The sequence below is a fragment of the Tasmannia lanceolata genome, unplaced genomic scaffold (genome assembly GCF_043159265.1).
Source record: "Tasmannia lanceolata isolate RefF3 unplaced genomic scaffold, GAP_Taslan_0.1 ptg000003l, whole genome shotgun sequence".
Classification (NCBI taxonomy): Eukaryota; Viridiplantae; Streptophyta; class Magnoliopsida; order Canellales; family Winteraceae; genus Tasmannia; species Tasmannia lanceolata.
The window spans coordinates 58,860,060-58,882,399 of NW_027518680.1; the positions used below are offsets into that span (position 1 = coordinate 58,860,060).

Genomic DNA, 22,340 nt, shown 5'->3' on the forward strand with positions numbered 1-22,340 from the left:
AAACCGAACCGAAAATTCGGTTTCGGTTTGGTTAAACCAAACCGATTCAAATTTCGGTTTGGGATCAAACCGAACCGAAACCGAATATTTGTAATTATTATGAGTAAGGGGTGGCAAAATTGGCAGAACCGAACCGAAACCGAACTGAAAATTCAGTTTTGGTTCGGTTTTAGTTTGGTAAAACCAAACCGATTCAAATTTCGGTTCGGTTCGGTTTGGGGGTCAAACCGAACAGAAACCGAACCATTGCCACCCCTAGTTTTAACCCAGAATTTGGAAATCTTGTGGTTAACCAAACTATGGATTACCCATTTTTTAGGATAAGTTTTTTTTTTTTTTTGGAGAAAGAAAAATATCTAGATCCAAACATGCCCTAAACAGAGAATAAATAAATTCCCAACTCCATAGCTTAACCTCTCATTCAAACTCAATGAATAAACCATAATTTAGTACATCCACAAGTCCTTCTCAACCCCTATAAGTACTCCTCAAACATAGGGTAATGAATATATTTGGCCTTACAATCATCCCATTCTCTCTTGTCCCTAAGCCAACCATCTTTGGGTCAAATCCCCAAATAACCCTAAAATAACTCCCAGCTCACCTCTCCCTAAAAAACAGCAAAATAAAATACTCTCTCTCTCTCTCTCTCTCTCTCTCTCTTCTGAAAAAAAGAAGTGAAAATTGTTAATCAAAAGCTCAACAAAACAAAGGCAAAAAAACAAAGTCTAGCTCTCTCTCTCATTTGATTTCTCAATGGAAGAAAAAGAACCCATTTCAACCGATCAATCTCATCCCAATCTTTAGTACTAAAACAAGACCTAACCCTAGAAATCCAAATGTCAGAATCTGAAACTCCCCCAAATCCAAAACCAATCAAAACCCATAACAGATCTCTCCTTCTTTTGATCTGTTATCCTCTTATCCGATCTGATGTTGATTCTTTTATTTCCTCACGTGAAATTTCTGAGATGGGTTTTTAGGGTTAGGGTTAGGGTTAGGGTTCTTGCAAGGTGGAGACGACCATGCAGCTTCATTTTTCTCCTAGTATGAGAAGCATTACAATATCAAGCAACAATGGGTTTCTTGACTTCATGAAGATCAAGGTCGGAGCTCGCCATATTTCTTATCGGACTCTCTTTCATACGATCCTAATTCTCGCTTTTCTGCTGCCCTTTGTCTTCATTCTCACCGCCGTTGTAACTCTAGAAGGCGTCAATAAGTGCTCTTCGCTACGTATGTTTCAGTCCTTTTGATTTTATATCTATCTGTTTTGTTTAATTGAAATGAGATCTCTAGGTAATTATGTATTGTTTTAATTGAATTTGAGGTCTTTTAGCTGTTTAGGGTTTTGGAGGATGTTAGAAGGGGGTTGGATCTGATTGTGTTTTGTGGGTTTGACTGAATTTGAATTGTTGGATTTGATTTGTGTCTAATATATGTTTTGTTGGTTTGAATGAATTCGAATTCGAATTGTTGGACTTGATTAGTGTAGTGATCATATCCTTGACTTGTTTTAGTAGGGTGTTCTTTGTCTAAAGGCTCTTCATATTATGAACTTCTTCAAGTAAAACCCATCTTTTTTCTTGTGTCTGTTGTTGGGTGCTCTCTCTCTCTCTCTCTCTCTCTCTCTCTCTCTCTCTCTCTCTCTCTCTCTCTCTCGATAATGATCCCATTTAGGTTTGATTGATTGTATTTGGTGTAACCTGATTAAATTTTAACCGTTGTGTCCCATTCCTGTCTTGATCGCTCTTTTTTTAAGGTTTTTTCTTTTATCCTACTCTTGTGAAGATAGTTTCCATTGGATCTACCTCTTGGGTGAACTTTTGATCTTTGATCTGGGTCATGATTTTGTCAGCTTTTGACTAATTGAATTTTGTTTCGTTTGATTGATTGAATTTGATTTTGAATGGTTGGGGTTTGATTCTTTGGTAGTTATGGTTATTGGGAATGTTTAGAATTCTTGGGATTAGACTTGGGGTCGTGTTCTCAGGTTCTGAATAATTTGGGGTTTGTTTGGTTTGAGTCTATAATTTAATTATTTAGGTTTGGGCTTGCATCTTTCTCTCATTGTGGTTATTGGGTGAGTTCTTTTTCTATTGCCAGAATCTGATTGATAATGCTTTATGGTTTGATTGGTTCAGCTTGAAATCAAAGAACTCTTAAGCATTTGGGCCTTGGTCTCTTGTTGCCGTCATTACTGATGCCAATTGGTTACTGACCTAATTTGTTGAATTTGGCCTTAAATTGGATATATTTTCGGACTTTGTACTTGTGTTTGTGTTTCAACACTATTTTCATGGAAGAATCATAGGTTTTATTGCAGCCCAAGCAAACCTGACTGCTTGATTTTGAAGCATTAGATTTTCGCCACAGTCTTTTGCATAGTTAACAAGAGCATTCTAATAGGGTCGGAACTCAGAAGCTCACTTCTGAAAATAATCTACTATTGTTGCTTCTAAAATTTATTGTGATTCCTATGCCCTTCTAGTTTTAGGAATTGTATTTCACATTGACTAAGAACAGCACTTTAATTAATGAGAATCATGTCTCCTAGTTAGTGCCAAGCATAGTTTTAAAACTCCCCCGTGTCATTGTGGACTCCCTCAAGTCGACTCCCTTTTACATTAGCTGCATTCTTGTCCGAGTCCATGTTTTTCCCTACAAAGTCAATCAAAACTCCTGTGGCTCTCTCGAGTTATGACTGCTTCAACCAAGTACTCGGCCGTGTCAACCGAGTACTTGACCGCATTGTGCTGAGTCGACTAGGATTTACTTCGGCCGGATTTTGACCCACATCCGCATTTTGAAGCACTGGGGCCCAATGCACTTCTATCAATTAGTCTCTTTCAGTCCGACTTGAAACATGCTTCCTTAACTAAGAGTGCTTTTCCGATTAAGGTTATTTCTTTTAAACAACTGTATTTAGAACTTAAAACAATCCTTTTAACAAGGGGGCGGCCCAATGCATGTGGCTCTCGCCATTGCGGGGTCTGGGGAGGGCTAGATGTACGCAGCCTCACCCCTGCTTTGCAGAGGTTGTTTCCCTTACTCGAACCCATGACTACCAGGTCACAATGGAGCAGCCTTACCGTTGAGTGTTAAAACAATCCTTTTAACACTCAAATAAAATTAGACATTCTTTTTCTTTAAAACTCATCATAACTCCTATGAACGCAATTATAACTTCTAGCTAAAAGACCATCTAAAATTTTAAAATATAGATTCCTACCCTTGTAACGTAACCTGCTTTGATTTCTCTTCTCTCTTTCTCTCTCTCTCTCTCTCTCTCTCTCTCTCCCTACTTTACCTGCGTGGTTTCCTCGTTGTTCCCTACTTCCCACATTTTTTTACATTTTTTTGAGATCTCACTTCGTATCAAACCCAGTCGTGGGAGTCTTCAGTCTAGTCGAGATGGTATCTAATCCAGAACTCAATGATGAGATATCTTTGGCGAAATCCTCATATGGGTAGGAGCCTGATGATGTGATCTCTCATGTGCTCTCCTCTGCTGCTGTACCTGGGCCACTCGTTCGGCTTCATCTGCCGCATCATCAATCTCGTCTCTTGAAACTGCACTAGGACCTTCTTGACCAGGTGTAGGGATCTTCATAAGCGTAATGGTGGTTTAGTTGAGCATGGGATCAGGGTTTTTGTAGGGCTCATTTGATATATCAATTTTCCAATATCTTACCATCTTAGTAATGAGCATCCCAAAAGGTAGTCCTCCCTGTCCTCTCTTAACCGCCTCATCCATATACCCAAAGATAATATATCCCAAATTCAGTTTAATCTTCTGCATAATGCAGTGGATCACTAAGGCTTCAAAGGGCTTCACGACATCAAAATTTTTAGCCCGTGGTGTGATATTGTAGGCGACTATTTTGTGAATCAATCTAGCAATGTTATTCATGGAGCTGGCATTACTTCTTGCTTCTCGTATACGTGTTCTGCTCTAGTAACCATATCCTTGATCTAGCTATTTCTTTTGGGGTTTTACCATCTTCAAGTCTTTCTATTATTAGGATGTCCTCAGGTTCTTTATTTGTGTTTCTTGTCAAACACTGGTTTCTCGGAAGATTTGACCACAATGTGTTTTGCTGTATAATATTTTGTGGAGTTTTGATTTGTTTGCTTGAATTATTAGCAGTTTGACATTTTGCTTTGTTCTTTCTTGCTGTTTCTGAGAATTCATTTTTATTTTCAAAATATTCTGGATAGATGTTATTGGCTTCCGATTTTTTTCTTTTATTTTGGCCTTAATTTCTTTCTGTAATTTGGTTCAGAGAGGCTTGGGAGTTTTTTACCAGATAATGCTTCATCAACTGAGTTGGGCTTCCAGTGTTATCTTTATGTATATTTTTTTTAATTTTTCCCTTTGTCCCCTTTTGTTCCTTGGTTGTTTATCCCAGCTTATGTTTCTTGTTTTGGGTGGTCATTAGGTTTTCAGTAATGTTTCACTCTAGTGGATTTTCCTGTTTGCTGATATGTATACCGTGTTAAGCTTGTGAAAACATTTGCATCCATCCAAAATGACGGTTCTGCATATATTGTGTTCTTTTTTAAATTTTTGCACCTGTCATTGTTCTCATTTATGCAGTGTTTGGAAAGAATGATGCTTATTGCAGTGTTATATTAACCAGGGTTGTACATGGTTGTGCATGTTTTCATGTGTAGCATTTTCTTTGTTTCAGATTGTTTGGGAAGGCGATTGGGACCACGGCTTCTTGGTAGGGCCGATGATTCAGTGGTAAATATCTATTTATTGTTAGTTGTATTTGAAAATTTGAATAATTGATCAATCTTGTGATTGGTGAAAAAGTTTGAAGTTTTTTGGTGAATAACTAGATATATTATGGATTTTTGCTTGATCATTTGTTTTGGTTGCACAGAGGCTGGTTAGAGACTTATACAGGATTCTTAATGAAGTGAGTTCTGAGGAAATTCCAGATGGAATGAAGCTGCCGGCATCCTTTGGCGAATTTGTTACTGAAATAAAGAATAACCAGTATGATGCGAAGACATTTGCTATCAAGTTAAAGGCGATGGTATGTCTTTTCCTCTGTCTCCTGAACTCTTGAGCTTATTTATTTGGCATGTCTTGTTTCAAGATAACTTTCTAAGAATGTTGCTGATTTCATTCATATGACGCTTTTAGGATGATTTGTACAATCCAATATGGAGTGAAGAAAATTTTTCCTAGATTGAGAAATCACCTCTTATATCTCTGAATTTAAATGGAATGTCAAACATGTTAGTCTGTTTGCTTTTGTATATTTCTTAGTTCAAGGAAATATGTTGGTCTGTGGAAGTGGTGTATTTTATATCAAGGGTCACTGACTTTTATTAAACAAAGTAAGAGAACTTATGAGGCAATATCGAGGAAATGTTACCTGCTATGTTGCATAGGTATGAGTATGGGTGTCAGAATTTGAGACGGTTATGGAGTGTGGAACTTGATAGACCCTGAAAAAATAAGGATCGGTGGATTCGGCAGTATATTTGAATTAATTTTAAAATTTATAGGCAATGCTATCTGTATTCCTCGTTTTGATAATGGCGCTCCTCTTTAATTGGCACTTTCTAATTGGATGTTGATGGCTTTTTGAGATTTATAATAGCTTGTAACGGCCAATCAGGAAAAATGTTAATCTATGAAAAGAGTGCCATAGATGGCCCACTCGAATTTGTGTAGTGTCAGAACTCAATAAGTGTCCAACATGGGTATTTTTCCCATCTAAATGAATCTGTGCAATGATAATTACCTGATTGTCAAGGATTGGTTTAGAAATTTGCTATTTGAAAATTCTTTTTAATACTTTTTAGGTCACTGGAAATTTTTCTTTATGGTTTTTGTCACTATCTTCTAAAATCATTAGATGCTCCTATCGTATATCATTTTAAGAGGAAAATAGTACTCTTTTTTTTTTTTTTGAAAAATGACATTTCATTAATCATCAGATGGCATTCGGGACCAGGAATCCCAACCTGCCTTACAAAATATTAAGATGGATTGGCCCGGGCATACCCAAGACCAATTCAAAAGTAACCAAAATAAGTTGAAGAAGAGCGCAACCTTTCCTTTCCTCTATTCTATTTTCTATAGTATCTCTTTTTACACCTTTCATAGCATTCTTTCAAACCTTTCGTATGTACCTTTTTGAACTGCAAATGATTCAGGGTCCTCTAGACAAGTACCTCTTGAAACTACAGGTAAACTGAAGTTCCTGAAAACTACCAAAACTTCAAGCTTCTAAACCGAGCAGAATTGCAAACTTAATCTCTAAAACTCTAGGTCTGATGTAGACCTCCAATAAAATATAGCAAAACTAGAGTATCCAGATAAGGGAACCTAAGCGAAAGAACGAATCTCTCAAGCTATGGCTACTGAAGATCGAAAACTTCTTGATAACGACAGGCAAATCACAAAGCTATTAAACAGTAGGTATCTTGAATGATTATGGAGGGACCTTACCTCTACGGTTCTACAACCCAAAATTTGAAACTTCAACAAAAGCCATCAGATTAAATCAAAACTTCATTACCTCCATCAGGCACTATACTGAGGGGGAAGTCAGTATCCATCTTCTAACCTAGTTGCTTAAACACCTTCTCCAATCTTCTTTTCAATTTCTTTTTCTCTTATCTTCTTCTCTTCCTCATCTCTTACCTCCATTGCAAGAAACATGTCTTTGGTTGCCCCCAAGTCTTCATCATATTCAATCCCAAATACATCTCCCATCGATAACAAATCTTTGAATTCTTCCGAGAACGATCCCCGACTCATTGAACCGTCTGAGCTATCATCAACATGTTTTGCCTTACCTTTAGCATCCCCACTCGTTCTCCTGCCCCCCCCCAGTATGCAGATCTTCAATCTGTCCAGAAACGACCGAGGTAACAGCTACCTTAGGATTCGGGTTGGACCGATTATCCTCCAGGTCTTTGATAACAGACTTTTTTTCTTCCTTCCAGAGGCGCCGCAGGGTGCGTCTTTCCTTTTCTAGGACTTTGCTGAACATGGGGAGCTCAAGGGGAGGTAAGTACAATTCCTTACCACTTGTCGATTCAGAGTTAAGGTCGAGACTAGTATTGCCGGTAAAGTTTTTCTTTAACTTGGCGCAACGCTTTTTTAACGGGCTAAGAGAAGCCTCACAAGGAGTAGGTGACTCCTTTCTAGCAAGCTTTTCGTTATAGCGAAGATCTTTTAGGAGCTCAATATCTTCAGCTTCATACGCAAAATCTTCGGCGGTCGGAGAATTTCCACCCTGAGCCGATCCCTTTCCTGACATAGCTGGTGAACTGGAGGTGTTAAACTTTTGAAGGAGCTTCTGAGTGTCGCCAACCAGTCTCCTCCTCCTATGACAGTCTTTCCTAAAGATACCTTTACGTTTTCATGTAAACACTGAAAGACCACCTCGAGTAGTTAGTACCTGTATTTCCAGGTTAGTACTTCTACGGGGTACAATGCCTTTTCCTGTACGTGAGCGCTTTTCCTTAAGTTTTTTATTTTCACTATTAAATCTAGTTTTTATCTTCAACGTCTTTTTCTCATTAGCTGAAGTCAGAGTACAACTGTCGGCAACATCTTTTTGAAAAGCTTTTCCTTACTCTCTGACATTCTGGGCGATTTGGTGGCAGAAGGCTTGGGTGATTCAAAATTCAAATCGGGACCCACCAACGGCTCTCTGGATGGGTTGCAGGTATCGGAATTAGCGCTTGTCGCCTTTTCCGGTGGACAACCATCGCCGGTAGCCGGATGCCGTAGATATGTTCGATGCCCTCACAAACATCTAAATTATCCTTACTGCTTGATTCCCTAATAACCGACAACGCCAAATTATTAATGCTATCCTCGTTCCTCGGAAATCATCTTAACTCCAACAGAATAAATGCTAGAATCCACTCTTAGATTAATGGAAGAGGTGATAGATTTCCAAAGGGGAGTTATGACCAAGGCTGAGGTGAAAGACATGCAGTGGTCATGATTACCAGAAAGCTGGGTTTGGATAACCTGGCCCAGATGCTGCTCAAGAGACTCCACAGTTGATGTTGACCAGGCATGAAGAGGAATATCGTAAAATCTAATTCTGATGGTTCTAGCACCCCTATTATAAGCCGGAAACCACGGTTGAAGGGAAAAGTGAAGCCCTCCCAGAGCCTCCACGCCTGAGGATGGCAGTCGCCAGTGATTTTGACTCAAAACAAAAAAGGATATCCACTGGGTTAATAGAGAAAGGTTTTAGCAATTCCAGCAGGCCCCAACATCTTTTAGCCCACTCCCATACATCTTCCAGCAGCCAATCTCCGGCTTTCAAGCTTCCAATGAGGCAACTCTTAAGGTATTTCTTTCTTTCCTCTACCAAAGTAACCGGGATTTCAAGGGTTAAGGGGTTAGCAAGTGTATCAGTGAATTAGAAGATAGTAGACTCTTGATATATTACGAAATCATTAGAAGATATCAGTGAATTCCTTAAAAACATTAGAAGATATAAGTGAATTCCTTATATCTTATTTATGTTCCTTTATTTTAATCTTCTGCTTGTTTGGAGCATGTTCATTGGTCCTTATTCTATAGTTATCGATGGTTAGTCACTTTTTTTGTTACTTCTTTTTCAGCTAGTGATCATCTATATAGACAACCTTTGCTCCATTGTTGGAAAGGAACAGATTTTTTTAATCCATATTTTCAAATTTATTGACTACTTTGAGCTTGTGAATGCACTATGATCAGCCCTTCCTGGGCTGTATACTAAGGAACTAGTTTCAATTGATAAACTAGAGGAATGGCCACCCAGGGGAACTCTTTGAAACTACACAATATGACAGATTGATGGTGGACATAAAAAAAATCTCTGATTAGAACTTCAGAATAGCAACTGGGCTAGTTTGTCTGTTTATGAGTATTTTACTGGGGATTTCACTAATGGGCTGCAATTCAACAATTTTATTATGTTGTGTCTGTAACTTTCCTCATCCCCGGGTTCTGTCTATAAACATGAGAGGATCTAACATTAAAACCTGATCGGACACCTTTACCTCAAATGTACTTACCATTGTTATATATTCATGGTAGTGATTACGGCTCAAAGGTTCGGTTCGTGGTATTTATTACATGTTTACTTCTCAATTGCCTCAAATCTTTAAACTAGTTACCACTGCAATATGTCCCAATTCAATACTCTCTAACCATACTAACTAGCACAAATCTATGATTGATGTTTTGGTACCAAATAATGTAGAGCAAATCTACATTCAATGCTTTGATACCAAATAATGCAGAACAATTCTACGATGAACGCATCAATACCAAATAACGTAGCTTATAACAGATATAAGATCCAAGAGTCGATGAGTAGGTCTTGAATCCAAATATCCACAATGTAATTCAGATCTGGAATCAACTGAGTAATACTGCTAAAAAAATTACAGCAACTCACCTTTTATTTATTAATAAAACAAAATAATGAAATTTGAAGTCAAAATAGATATTTTTTTGAATGGTCGAAGTCAAAATAGTTTAAATATAGGTTTATTACAAATTTACAATCGTTAATCAGTCCCTGGGAAAACCCTGCAGAAAGATGCGGCAAAAGATCATCAGAATTTGGAGAAAACCATGCTGAAATCTTCAGCAAAAAATCATCGAAAGTTGGATTTTTTCTCCAAGAAAGACACTTAAATAATTTTTAGGATAGTGCTTTTTCATTGGTGAGATTAGTCAGGACATTAAATCCTAATCTTTTGTTGGGGTCCTATACCAACAGCCCCAAGCCATAAACGCCTTCCCATCCAATTGGCCACCATAAAACTCCTTCCCATTTAATCGCCCATCATAAAACCTTTTTCCATCCAATCGACCACCACAGTCCCTCCAAACAGCTCCAACAATCCCCTCCTCGGAACATTTGAATTCCCACCAAGGCACTTGATTACATTTAAGGAATCCCCTTCCCCTACTTGATTACATTTAAGAAAGAATTTTGGGTATATCCAGCTCAAACTTCTATAAGGCTGGAAAAGATGATAAATAGAAGATGTCAAAAAGAGAAGAAAGCTGCTTCATTGAAACCACTACTACCACACATCAAGTACAACTGTGATGGTCTTATTTCGGAAACCGGGTACCAATTGTGGTTGGCAGAGTTTCAATTACAAAAATGAGATTCTGAGTGCAGTTTTGGTATGATGTATGATGCATCAAGGATTCCAACTAAGCCAAAACACAGTCTCCTCACCTGCCTACATTTATTCTAAGAAGTGTTAGATGGAAACCTTTAGGTCAAGGGCGATTCGTCAGATGTCATGTTGTTGGTGCTTAATCATAGCCTGGGTTCGTGGTGATTGCACATTGTACACAATTTTTTTATGTTTGTTGAGGAAAGCATGTTCTAAAAGGAGCTAATGATATAACAAACTCTTTAACCAATGGTGTAACAGAGAAAACAATCTCAATCATAGAATCAATCATGATCGTTGTCTCTACTTTGATCCTGATGTAGATCTAGGTTAGAAAATCCATCATTGTCTTGAGCATTAGCCTTGATCACAATCTCTCCACTCATCTCTATATGTGTGAGTGTCAATTCTTACCGAATAAGAAAATCAAGCAAGTGATTTGGAAGAATGAAATGAAGAAATCTAGAGAGGAAAGTCAATAAAATATCTAGAGAATCCACCTCAAATCATGTGAAATCCCCTCCAAATGTAAAATCCCATCCTAAACCTCAAGAATTCAAAAGAATCTTAAACTACCATATGAAGCTCTAAACAACCCTAACAACTCAACAACTCAACAAAGCCTTTGTCCCAAACTAGTTGGGGTCGGCTAAATGAAGAAAAGTTTCATGAAGAATGTGAAAGGAATCTATCCGGCTCTAATCCTGGCTCTAATTGGGTTCTTCTATGTGGATCATTTTCTTCCATTCTATCCTATCCAAGGTCATGTTCTCTGTTATGGTCCTAGCTATCAAGTCTTTCCTCACTGTTTCTACCCAAGTTGTTTTCAGTCTGCCCCTACCTCATTTTACTCCTTCAATTTGGCACAAGTCGCCTCTTCTCACCGGAGCATCTAGAGGCCTACGTTGGATATGTCCAAACCATCTTAGGAGGTGCTCTCTCATCTTCCCTCAATTGGTGCCACCCCCACCTTTTTACGAATGTCTTCATTTTTAATTCTATCTAACCTTGTGTGGCCTCACATTCATCTAAGCATTCGCATCTCCGCTACACATCTTATGCACATGCTGCTTCTTGGTGGCCCAACATTCTGAGCCGTACAGCATGGCTGGCCTCACTCCTGTCTTATAAAACTTTCCCTTCAACTTGGTAGGGATTTTACAGTCGCACAGAACTCCTGAGGCAAGCTTCCACTTCAACCAACCTGCTCTTATTCTATGGTTAACATCATCTTCAATCTCTCCTTCCTTATGTAGAATTGAACCAAGACAGCGAAAGATATCCCTCTTAGGTACCTCCTATCCAGTCAAATTTACTACATCCTCATCCCGCCTCCTTACATTACTAAAGTTGCATTCCATATATTCTATCTTAGTCCTACCAAGTCTAAAACCTTTGGGTTCCAAAGTAGTTCTCCATAACTCTAACGTAGCATTTACCCCTGCTTTGGTTTCGTCGATTAATACTATGTCATCTGCAAATAACATACACTACGGCACCTCATCCTGGATACCCTCCGTAAGCTCCTCCATAACTAGCGTAAAAACGTAAGGGCTTAGAGCTGATCCTTGGTGCAGTCCTAAACAACCCTCCTTACATTACTGAACAACCCTAACACATCCAAAAAAATCCTAGCCATCCATTCTCTTTAATCACAATCATTGATAACCGTAAAAAACATTTCTGACCTAAAGATTCTTAAATAAAATTAGAAAGACTAAGCCTCACCTTGGAAAAGGAAAAAGTTAAACTTAATCATACTATTTTTTATAGACTGCAATTAAAGCTAATTTAAACTCATTGCTAAATTTAATTAATCTTCGTTAATAACTATAAAATAAAAACAGCAAAGACTTGAAAGTTTCAGCAAAGACTTGAATTTGTCCCTGATTGGGTAGAATATGTCTTTGTTTAAGGTGTTGTCTACCATCATTGTTTTGTTGCATCTCAATCTCAACTCTTGATCTTTATTTTGATCTAGATCATGTTCTTAGTCTAGATCTCGATTCTAATATCCTTATTCAAGATCTTTACCTCGACTTTGATTGTGAGAAAACTTTAGATAAAAAAAAAATCCATTGCCATCTTGATCTTTAACCTTGTACATGATTACTGTTTAAAAACTCCCCGAGTCAATCGTCAACTCACTCAAATAAACTTCTTTTTACCTTGGCCGATTTCTCATCCAAGCTTGTGTTTTTTCTTATCAAGTCAATCAAAACAATTTTGGCTACCATAGTTAATTAAAAATTGACCACATCATTTGCTCAAGTCGATTCCCCTTTACATGAGCTGTGTTCTTGTCCGATTCTGAGTTTTGAAACACTGCTCACGATCTCCCTATGTTTCTACAGATGTGTAAGTTGATCAAGTTTCCTATTAATCTTCTAAATACTTTGCACCAATCGATCCTCCAACTGATCTGTTTCAGCCAATGTTTAAATACTCAGACTCGATCAAATTGTCCAAGATAAGTCAGTTTGACAGGGGCGAGTAAATGATTGGTGCATGGAGTTTTTTATTTCCTTGAGCAAGTCGAATGAGTTTTGGATTGACTCGGTAAGGCCAAAATTGAATTAGGGATGGCAATTAAACCCGTGAAAAAAGGGGATCCTCCCTGCCCCGTCCCGAACGGGGCGGGGGATTCCCCGATATAAGGGGGATGGGGATTGAAAAAATTCCCTGAAGCAGGGATGAGGTGGGGATGGGGATTGCTCTTGCCCCGCCCCGTACAAAAATTGAATTTTCTGCTATTAATTTTGGGTTTGCCACTTTTAGTTTGGGTAGCCACACTCATCATAGAAAAAATTGCGTTTGTTATTCCTAAATTTTCCCTAATATCTTCCTCAAATGCATTTTTAGTAGAATTTTCCAAAAAAAAATCCATTAAACTCGTTCCCCCCTAGTGTGCGAGGCGGGGACGGGGATTCACCGCCATCCCCAAAATGGGGACAGGTACAGGGAGTGCAAATCTGGCCCCACGCTGCGCCTTTGCCACCCCTAAATTGAATCGATATGAGCATGAATGAATGAATTAGAGAATTCTTAAAATGTGCTATTGATAAAAGGTGTTCTTCAAGGCGGCATCATGACCTCCTCAAACAATCTCTGCAGGCGCTTGACTTGCTCTGATACCAATTTATGCAAAACCGTACTGCTTTAATTGCTCACAAAGTAGTTGATTTGCAATGAATAAGAAGAAATATTTTTCAAGCAAGTTCAGCAGGGTGAAATAAAGAAATCTATAGAGGCAATGTAACATGGGGGGAACCCCATCCACACCAAGCATGGATAACCCACTCCCAAAGTTCAAAATTCAGTACATGATCACCATTCAAAAAATAAAATAAAAATCAGTACATGATCAACAAAAACTAAAAAGTTGCCTCAAAGGAAACAACATGTAAGGCTTTAAACCTAGGATACTTCGTTCCCTCAACTGTACAAAATGGTACACCATGTGTGGATTCACATTACGGGTTGCGATAATTTGTCAAAACTAGCAAATTATGAACGGACATGTAAGGTAAGCAGTACAACTAGTTTCGACTTTTGACTTTCTTATTTCATGCACTATGTATATGTCTACTTTCCATTTTTTTTTTAACGATATATATCTACTTTCCTTTGACTCTTGATTTTCCTCTTCTATATTTAGTTCTTTGATGATGATTTGGAAAGTTTTTTTTAAGTGCAAGTGAAGATTTTGCCAAAGTATACTAAACTAGCTAAACTAAAGATTTTGCCAAAGCAAACTAAATAATGAACCGAAGCAGACCAAAAAAACCTACCTTTAATGAACTGGGTTCATATGCTAGTTGCAAACCTCAATCCCAAACCTAAACCAAGTGAGCCAATCAAGGTGAAATAAGATTAAACAATCCTAGAACCTCCTAAGAAACCCTAACCATCCTCGTTTTCTTTAATTCCAACCATTGCACGATGTATATGTCTACTTTCTATTTTTTTTTAATGATATATATATGTACTTTCCTTTTACTCTAACACATGCAAGTCAGACTATGTTTTCGATCAATCTGGTTCAACATAGGTGGCAATAAAGCACCATTCATCAATTCTTTAACCTGCTGATTCGAAAGAACTCCGCGACACGGACTATGGGGAAAGAAGGGAAGGATTGATTGCTCTTTTACATTTAGTTTTTTTTTATGATGATTTGGAAAGGGTTTTAAAGTGCAAGTGAAGATTTTGCCAAAGTATACTAAACTAGTTAAACTAAAGATTTTGCCAAAGCAAACTAAAATAATGAACCAAAGCAGACCAAAAAGGTCTTCCTTTAATGAACTGGGTTCATATGCTGGTTGCAAACCTCAATCCCAAACCTAAACCAAGTGAACTAATCAAGGTAAAATAAGATTAGAGTTTAAACAATCCTAGAACTTCCTAAGAAACCCTAACCATCCTCGTTTTCTTTGATTGTGACCATTGAAAACCTTAAAACAAACTCTCCTTAGACCTAAATAATTCTAAGTAGAATTAGAAAGACAAGGGCCAACAATGACGGAGAAAAGACCCATCATAAAACTACTGCGCGCCTTTATACCAACCTTACAACCAACTACCTTGATTAAATAAAAACTCATTAATTTTTTCTAAAATAATAACAGCAAAGAGTTCAAAATTTCAGCCTCACCAAACACGAGTAGAGCCCACTATTGACTTCATCATCCATATAGCCCAAAGATCTCTCTCTTTTGACCCTTTTTCCTAGTAAGATATTGATGAGTTCGGTTGGGTGGAATCTTGGGGCTGCATTAATCTTTTATTCAAGTTCTTATTGAAAAATTGCATCGGTTCCTTAGAAGCACAAAGTGGGTTTGGGGGCGCGGGAAAACTTAGGGGTCTAGAAGAGTCTAAGGTTGGAGTTGCATGGGAGCGTTTATGTAAAATTTTTTATATGTTTTTCAAAATTCAAGTACACCAAAAAATAATAATTTCTAACCATCTTCAAATATAACTTTCAAAACTTAAGTACATCATAAAGTACTAATTTCTAACCATCTTCATTTCCATGCCCTCTTTCCTTGTGCCTTCTGAAATGAAGTTCTTTGAAGAGTTGGAGGAATTTGATACGAGGAAGTTGGTGACGATGAGATTGATGGAATAATAAGAGCATAATGTGAGCGCTATGGGAGCGGTTTCCGTCTCTCCTGAAACGCCATGAGGGCGCTTTCCTTCCTAAGGAGCGCCGAGTCGTGGTTCTAGCGTGGGAACGTCACCCATGAAGACGATTCGTGCTTCTAAGATTGATCCTTTTTATTCAAATTAATGTTTACATATATGCCTCATAAATTGTGCACATGGGCTGAAGCCATCCTTTTCAGTCAACAATCCAAATTGCTTAAAAATTCATGCATGGCCTTGCATGCCATCATTGACTCGTGGCTTTTTCTCAATATGTGATTCTCTTTGTTGTGGTATGAATTCATGTACTTTTTGGTTGTGATGTCCAAAGTGTTCTTTGATGGCATGGAGTAGATATTACTTGTCATTGTCACTGCATTCCAGGGGTCTCTTGGTCTTCACTTCGGTTACCACCTTTTTTATTGACAATTTTTTATTGAAGGAGAGCCAAAAGCTCCATGACTGAGATGGCTAGAGAACAAAACTACAGAGAACTTTTGTTATCACTTACCAGCTATATTCTTCCTGGACGAAGACTACTGTGGTTATGTGATCTTTGTGTTTAAATTCCATGTTGCCTCCTCTTGGACATACAGAGGAGCGGAGTCCGTAGACTCCATGCCATAATTCTTTAGAGGTTTGCTTCAGTTGTTGTTTATTCTAATCGCTACAAATATGTAGAATAAAATTTTTTTGGGAGCGACTGGTGTTCAAGATTTGGTTTCATCTCTGTTCTTGAAACACTGCCTTTTCCTATTTTGGATGGAGTTCTAAGGAATTCCCACTACCACCTTGAGTATATGTGCATTGCGAAGCTCTTTGCTCTTTCTACTTGCAACAAACATTCTGGGCGGACTACTCTTTGTGAGAAGTGATCAAGAGGAATCTGAAAACACAGGATAATTTTTTTTTTCACATAGCTGAATAAGCAGTTAAGGGGCCATTTGGATACGCAGATTTTAGAATATTGGATTTCCTCAAAATCCCGGATGGCAGACAAGGGAAGAAGGAAACCGTCCCGTCATTTTCTGATTTATCACCCCCCTTTTTGTCGAGCGAGAGAGTAGGAGATTGTCCTAAATTCAGGTTTTAGAAATCTCAAGATGGGGGAGAGATTTCTAAAACCTGCATTTCTTACCCGCTCGACGGAAAGAAGGGCGAGAAATCAGAAAATGACAGACAGTCTCCTTCTCTCGTCTCCGATCTAGGATTTTGAGGAAATCCAAGATTCAAAAATCCGTGTATCCAAACAACCCCTAGTGTTGGAAATACATCCATTTTGCACTCAATTGGCAATGAACATATTTCCTATATTCAGTGTTTTTAGGGTTCATGAATTTCCAATATTTCCTTGTAAGTTCTGAGTCTGACACTCTTTTAACCCACTGTATTGTTTTCATTCACTGCCATTTATTAAGTTGCAGTTGCATTCTGTCTGTTCTTATATATTAATCCATTTAATCTGGAAAGTAGAGTTTGACTCAAAGTACTTTGTCACATCACATGCAGATTGAGAAGCTTGAGAAGGAGGCCAGGGAATCCAAGCTGCAAGAGCTAACTAACAAGCATTTTGCTGCGAGCTCTATTCCCAAAGGCATCCACTGTCTCTCTTTACGTTTGACCGACGAATATTCATCCAATGCTCACGCACGTAAACAGTTGCCACCTCCCGAGTTACTACCCTTGCTTTCAGACAACTCTTATTACCATTTTATTATAGCCAGTGATAACATCCTTGCGGCTTCGGTTGTAGTCACCTCCACTGTTAGATCATCCTTAAACCCCAAAAAGATTGTCTTTCATGTCATAACTGACAAGAAGACTTATGCGGGTATGCACTCGTGGTTTGCATTGAACCCTATTCCCCCAGCCATCATTGAGGTGAGAGGTGTTCACCAGTTTGACTGGTTAACGAGAGAAAATGTACCCGTGCTTGAAGCTGTTGAGAAGTATCACATGATCAGAAATTACTACCATGGAAACCACATTAGCGGAGCCATTCTCAGTGAAAGCCCGAGGTCTTATGCTTCAAGGTTGCAAGCCAGGAGTCCAAAATATATTTCACTGCTCAACCATCTCCGCATTTACCTTCCGGAGGTAATCAGATATGACATGATCTTTTGCCTTTTCTTAGCTGTGGAGAATAAAGTCTGTGTCATCTAAAATTTGAACATGGAAAGTGTGTTAAGAAGATTAAAAACAATATGTAAATTAGTCTTCACATTGAAGCGATCAACTTGTCGAGGTTGGCGAGAAAATGGTCAAACAACAAAGGAAATAAGTGCCAATTTTGCAAAAAATATCCTAAAGGGAAACAGATAAAATAACGTGGTGAGGAAAATGGTTGAGGAGAATAATCAGGAGAAAAAAACCAATTAAGCTATGTTAGGGTGAATCAACAAGTAAAGTGAACAATAAAGACTTTGGGTGTTTGAAATTACATTTTTTTGAATGGTATGGGTGTTTGAAATTACTTAAGCACCTTCCTGTTGAAAGAAAAGGAAAAAGTAAGCAGAAGCCAAAAAATGTACTTTTGGTATCCCTCTTCTTATATTTGGCTGAGTTTATGAGAAGGTTGGAGTTTAATCATCTACTAGCCAATTTTTTTTCCCTAGAAAACCAGAACTTCTTCCCAAGTAGATTAAATCTTTCTCCTAAGGGGTTTTCGATTTCTCTTTTTCTCTATACCATGCTATCAACTAAGGCAACTTTCTTTTAATTACTTAGGGTAGTGGTGTGTTGACAGGACTCTTTCTGATGTATGTGAACAGCTCTTTCCAAATCTTGATAAGGTGGTCTTTCTAGATGACGATGTTGTGATTCAGCGTGACCTGTCACCACTATGGGAGATTGACCTCGATGGCAAAGTAAACGGAGCTGTGGAAACTTGTAAAGGTAAAGATGAGTGGGTGATGTCAAAGCACTTCAAGAATTACTTCAATTTTTCTCATCCCCTCATAGCAAAGAATCTAGACCCTGAGGAGTGTGCTTGGGCCTATGGGATGAATGTTTTCGACTTGGCTGCTTGGAGGGAGACAAATATCCGAGACACGTACCATTACTGGTTGAAGAAGGTAATGTCTGACTCACATGCATGGAAATTCCTCTAGATTATGATGCTGGTTCTTCTAAATTGGTGATGGTTATCTCTTTTGAAGATTGCTCTAATAATCCTCACATGTCAAATTTAGAATTACTTACATTTTTATCTCTTGCCTTCTATCATTTCTCAACCCTATTTACTATGCATTTTGCCTATTTTTTATCTTTCCCTCTCCTCACAAAAGCTTCCGTTGTCTTAACGTACCGTCCTCTTTATTTTTTTATCGTCAGCCTAGTCTCCTATTTTGTTATCTTTCATCTCTCTTCTTTACACATTCATCATCTTTTTGCTAACTTCATTTTCATCTCCACACTTTATTTTCACTTGTAACCACTTTTCTTTTCACCCAATCATTTGGAACTTTTTGCATAATCTTTTGTCGATCATTTCCTTGCTTTGGTGGCTTTGGTCAATTTAGTTGAGTAATTGTCTGAATTGTTCTAGCCAACTTGCCTAGACTGGGTGTGTTCCGAGCTAGAAAACTTCGATAGAATATGATTTCAATTACTTCTTACATCTGATCAACACTGGTTGTTCATCGTCTCCTATAAATCAATGAAGAATGGAAAAAGAAAACAAAGCTTTTGCGAATCATTTATAGATTACCAGCGACCCATTTTTCCAAACTAGCAATAACTTTTTACACTCTCTTTTTTGGGTGCAGAATCTTAACTCAAACTTGACAATGTGGAGGCTTGGGACTTTACCGCCGGCTCTGATTGCATTCAGGGGCAATGTTCACCCTCTCAACCCATCTTGGCACATGCTTGGTTTAGGCTACCAAAATAACACGGACCTCGAGGCTGTGAGGAAGGCCGCTGTGATTCACTACAATGGTCAGTCTAAACCATGGTTAGATATTGCTTTTGAGCATCTTCAGCCATTTTGGACTAAGCATGTAAACTACTCCAACGACTTTATAAGAAACTGTCATATCATGGAACCTTAGTAGATCAACAGTGAGAAAGAGGGCGATTGGTAGACATAGTGAGATGGATTACAGTTTTGCGATACGGGGAGTTACCTATATTCATTAAGGAAAACAAGAAAGTCACCGCGAGTGATATAAAGGAAACACCTTCGCTGAACTGCATTATTGGTGGCATGAGATTCTTTTTCATCTGTAACATAGCAATCCTTGTTCTATTTTGAAGGGGACTTGATTCCTAGTCCTTCTGAGAGGAATCTCCATAACCCATTTTTTGGCGCTAAGAGAATTGGAATCCAGACAGGTCGGAACGTGCCCATGATCAAAGTTGTCAGAGTTCAGCAAGCCGCGGCTTGATTCAATCACATGGGTGCAAGAATAGCTTGGACTGTTCTGTAAGTCATCCGGATGCTTTTTCTTTTCTTATCCTATTCTTCCATATCCTCTGAATTGTTTTTTTTTTCATTTTGTCATTGTCTTTTTGTATTCATTTGGTGATTTTTCATGCTCATGGGGATTGTTGTGTTACAAATCCCATTGAATTTGTGGTTCTTTTAGGATATTTGTTACCATTCACGTGATATTGAAATTGTGCAGATAATTCTTTTTGCCCCTCTCTCTCTCATTGAGATGTTGATTAAATTGTCCTTTAAATTCACATAAATTCATGAAAGATCCTTAGAAATTCATTTTCAAGCATAAGAAAATGTGCTTTTGAGGTTCTATAGGCATGCTTTTGTTCAAGATGTCAAATCTCAAGTCATTGAAGATGGTGCAAGTGATACAAGTTTGTGGGTGACTGATGCAATGAGAAGCTTGGGTTTCTCTGGAGTGTTTTTTGAGTAGCAAGTACACAAAACCTGGATTTCTGCACAACCATGTTTAATAATTGCAGAAATTCAGCTTCTGTTTTCTTTTTTAATTGGCTTGTTAGAGCTTTTTGGGAACTGTAATGAACTTTGACAGTTCTTTATATGATAAAAGACGAGAGGAGTTAGTGCAATCATTAAAACATGGTTGTGCTGATATCATTTACCTATTACAGAATACAAAACCATTACTGAGTACAAATATCCTGTTTCCTAATCGCCATGTCCTAGCGCTTTACACTCATTATATAGCCTTAGCGCGTGATTTAGACACCTCATGACTACGCAGCATTCTGTCGTCTCAGCTGCAAAATGGCTTTGCGCAAAACTCCTAGCATTGATCCCAAGGTGATTGTCTTACTCATTGGCATGTGAGCAAGATCATGTGCGTCACCTCACGATGTTCTACAAGATCAACGGTCTGGATTGCATGTAAAAATATTCATTTGTGGGGGCCAAAATTTGATCTCCTGCATTGATCCCAAGGTGATTGTCTTCTTAGACGTTCTTATGGGAGAAATATGGTCTTGCTTTACCAACAGAAGGAAGGTAAAAAATTGAAAGAAAGACACTTAACAGAGGCAATTAAGTTTTGGGAAAGTTAGGTGGGACCCCACCCCTTCAAAACATGGTGTACCTAGGCATGGATTTAGGTGGAGATGATGGACCCACTCATGGGTGTAATTTTGGGCCCCACTATATGCATAGGTTTTGGTAGAGATGATGGGTCCTACCATATATCAAAACATTATGTGTAAAATGGTTAGCCCCACGCATGCTCTGTATGGGTGTAAAATCATTGGCCTCACGTTATCAAACCATGTTTTAAAATGACAGAGCCACCCATGCTATGCATGAGGTGTGAGAAAATCCATCTTAGAAAAAATTCTAGTAAATCTTTTATGGAAAATGTTTTCCATTAAAAATTTTCTGTGAAAAGAAACATAGTATATAATATAGATGTTTGGGGAAAGGTTTTGGTTTTTCTTCTCAGACTTTCATTTGCAGCACTAAAACTCAATTAATTAGATAGAATGCTCAGAGTGTAGGCCAACAATTTGAACTCATGAATCTTGTGATAATTTGAATTCATGAACTCATGAATCTCCTGACAAAGGGAGCATTTTAATATTTCCCAAAAAGGTTGGGCACATCTAATTCATGACTCCCTCTCAACTCTTTCCAAACATGGCACTGGTAACAGGCTCTACTATTTAATTAGAAAAAAGTGAAAGAAAGAGACGAATGCATTCGATGTCGGGCTCTATTTGGTTGCAAGTATTTACCTCGTAGAGTAGTGGTGTAAGTAGCTAATAGGGAAGGAACAAGCCTTGGATTTGCTTGGAACTTATCTCGTAGAATAGTGGTAAGTAGTGCTTGGTTGTCAACCTTGTAGAGTAGTGGCAAGGATTGTCATTAGGAGAGAAAAGAGAGAGAAATAGAGAAAAAGCATCATTCCCAAATCAAAAAACCAATTTTTTGGCTGGATTTCATTGGGAAGAGACAAAGATGACATGTCACCAGACAATTATGAGACATCCCTGGTAGTCTCTTGGGATTTCATTTGTCTAATGGCAACCAAACAGAGGTTTTTTTATTATGTGACACCCAAAACCCAAGTAAAACCCCTACAAAAGCCGGGTTTTTGTGCAACCAAAGAGAGATACTTCATGGGTTGGCCTTCCAGAAAAAAAGAATGAAAGATCCTTCTTCTCCACTACATAGATGCATGTATCTCCCTTGCATGCATGCACTTCATGAAAATGGGTTTTAATCCCCATTAATTCGAAAGATAATTACTCATTTATATCTTGTTAATTGGACTTTTTCTTGATGATGTAAGCTAATACTATTGCAATAAAAGAATTCGAAAGTTTCAAATGACATCACAACAACCTCATAATATGTTTATTTTTTTAGGGAAATGTTATCAGCACTACTGTATGTTGATGATCACACTCCTCACTTTATTAAAAGTACGATATGGCGCGCACCATAGGATGATCCAAACCGCCCATTAGATGGGCCACACCCTAGATAGGTTGTGCCCCAAAAATGATTTCCATAGATCGGAGGGTTAGGATCATTCAGCCCCTTTACAGATCGGAAGGTTAAG

The 22,340-nt window shown here is 38.2% G+C and overlaps 1 protein-coding gene across 1 annotated transcript; it reads left to right on the forward strand.

Annotated features, from left to right (window-relative positions):
- Positions 1 to 528: 528 nt before the first annotated feature.
- LOC143856999 (putative galacturonosyltransferase 13) lies at positions 529 to 19,967 on the forward strand. The gene is made up of 6 exons (XM_077367278.1): positions 529 to 1,236; positions 4,695 to 4,750; positions 4,893 to 5,048; positions 16,834 to 17,421; positions 18,096 to 18,398; positions 19,092 to 19,967. The coding sequence occupies exons 1-6, from the start codon at positions 1,026 to 1,028 to the stop codon at positions 19,374 to 19,376; spliced, it is 1,599 nt and encodes a 532-aa protein (XP_077223393.1). The 5' UTR covers positions 529 to 1,025; the 3' UTR covers positions 19,377 to 19,967.
- The last annotated feature ends 2,373 nt before the right edge of the window (positions 19,968 to 22,340 follow it).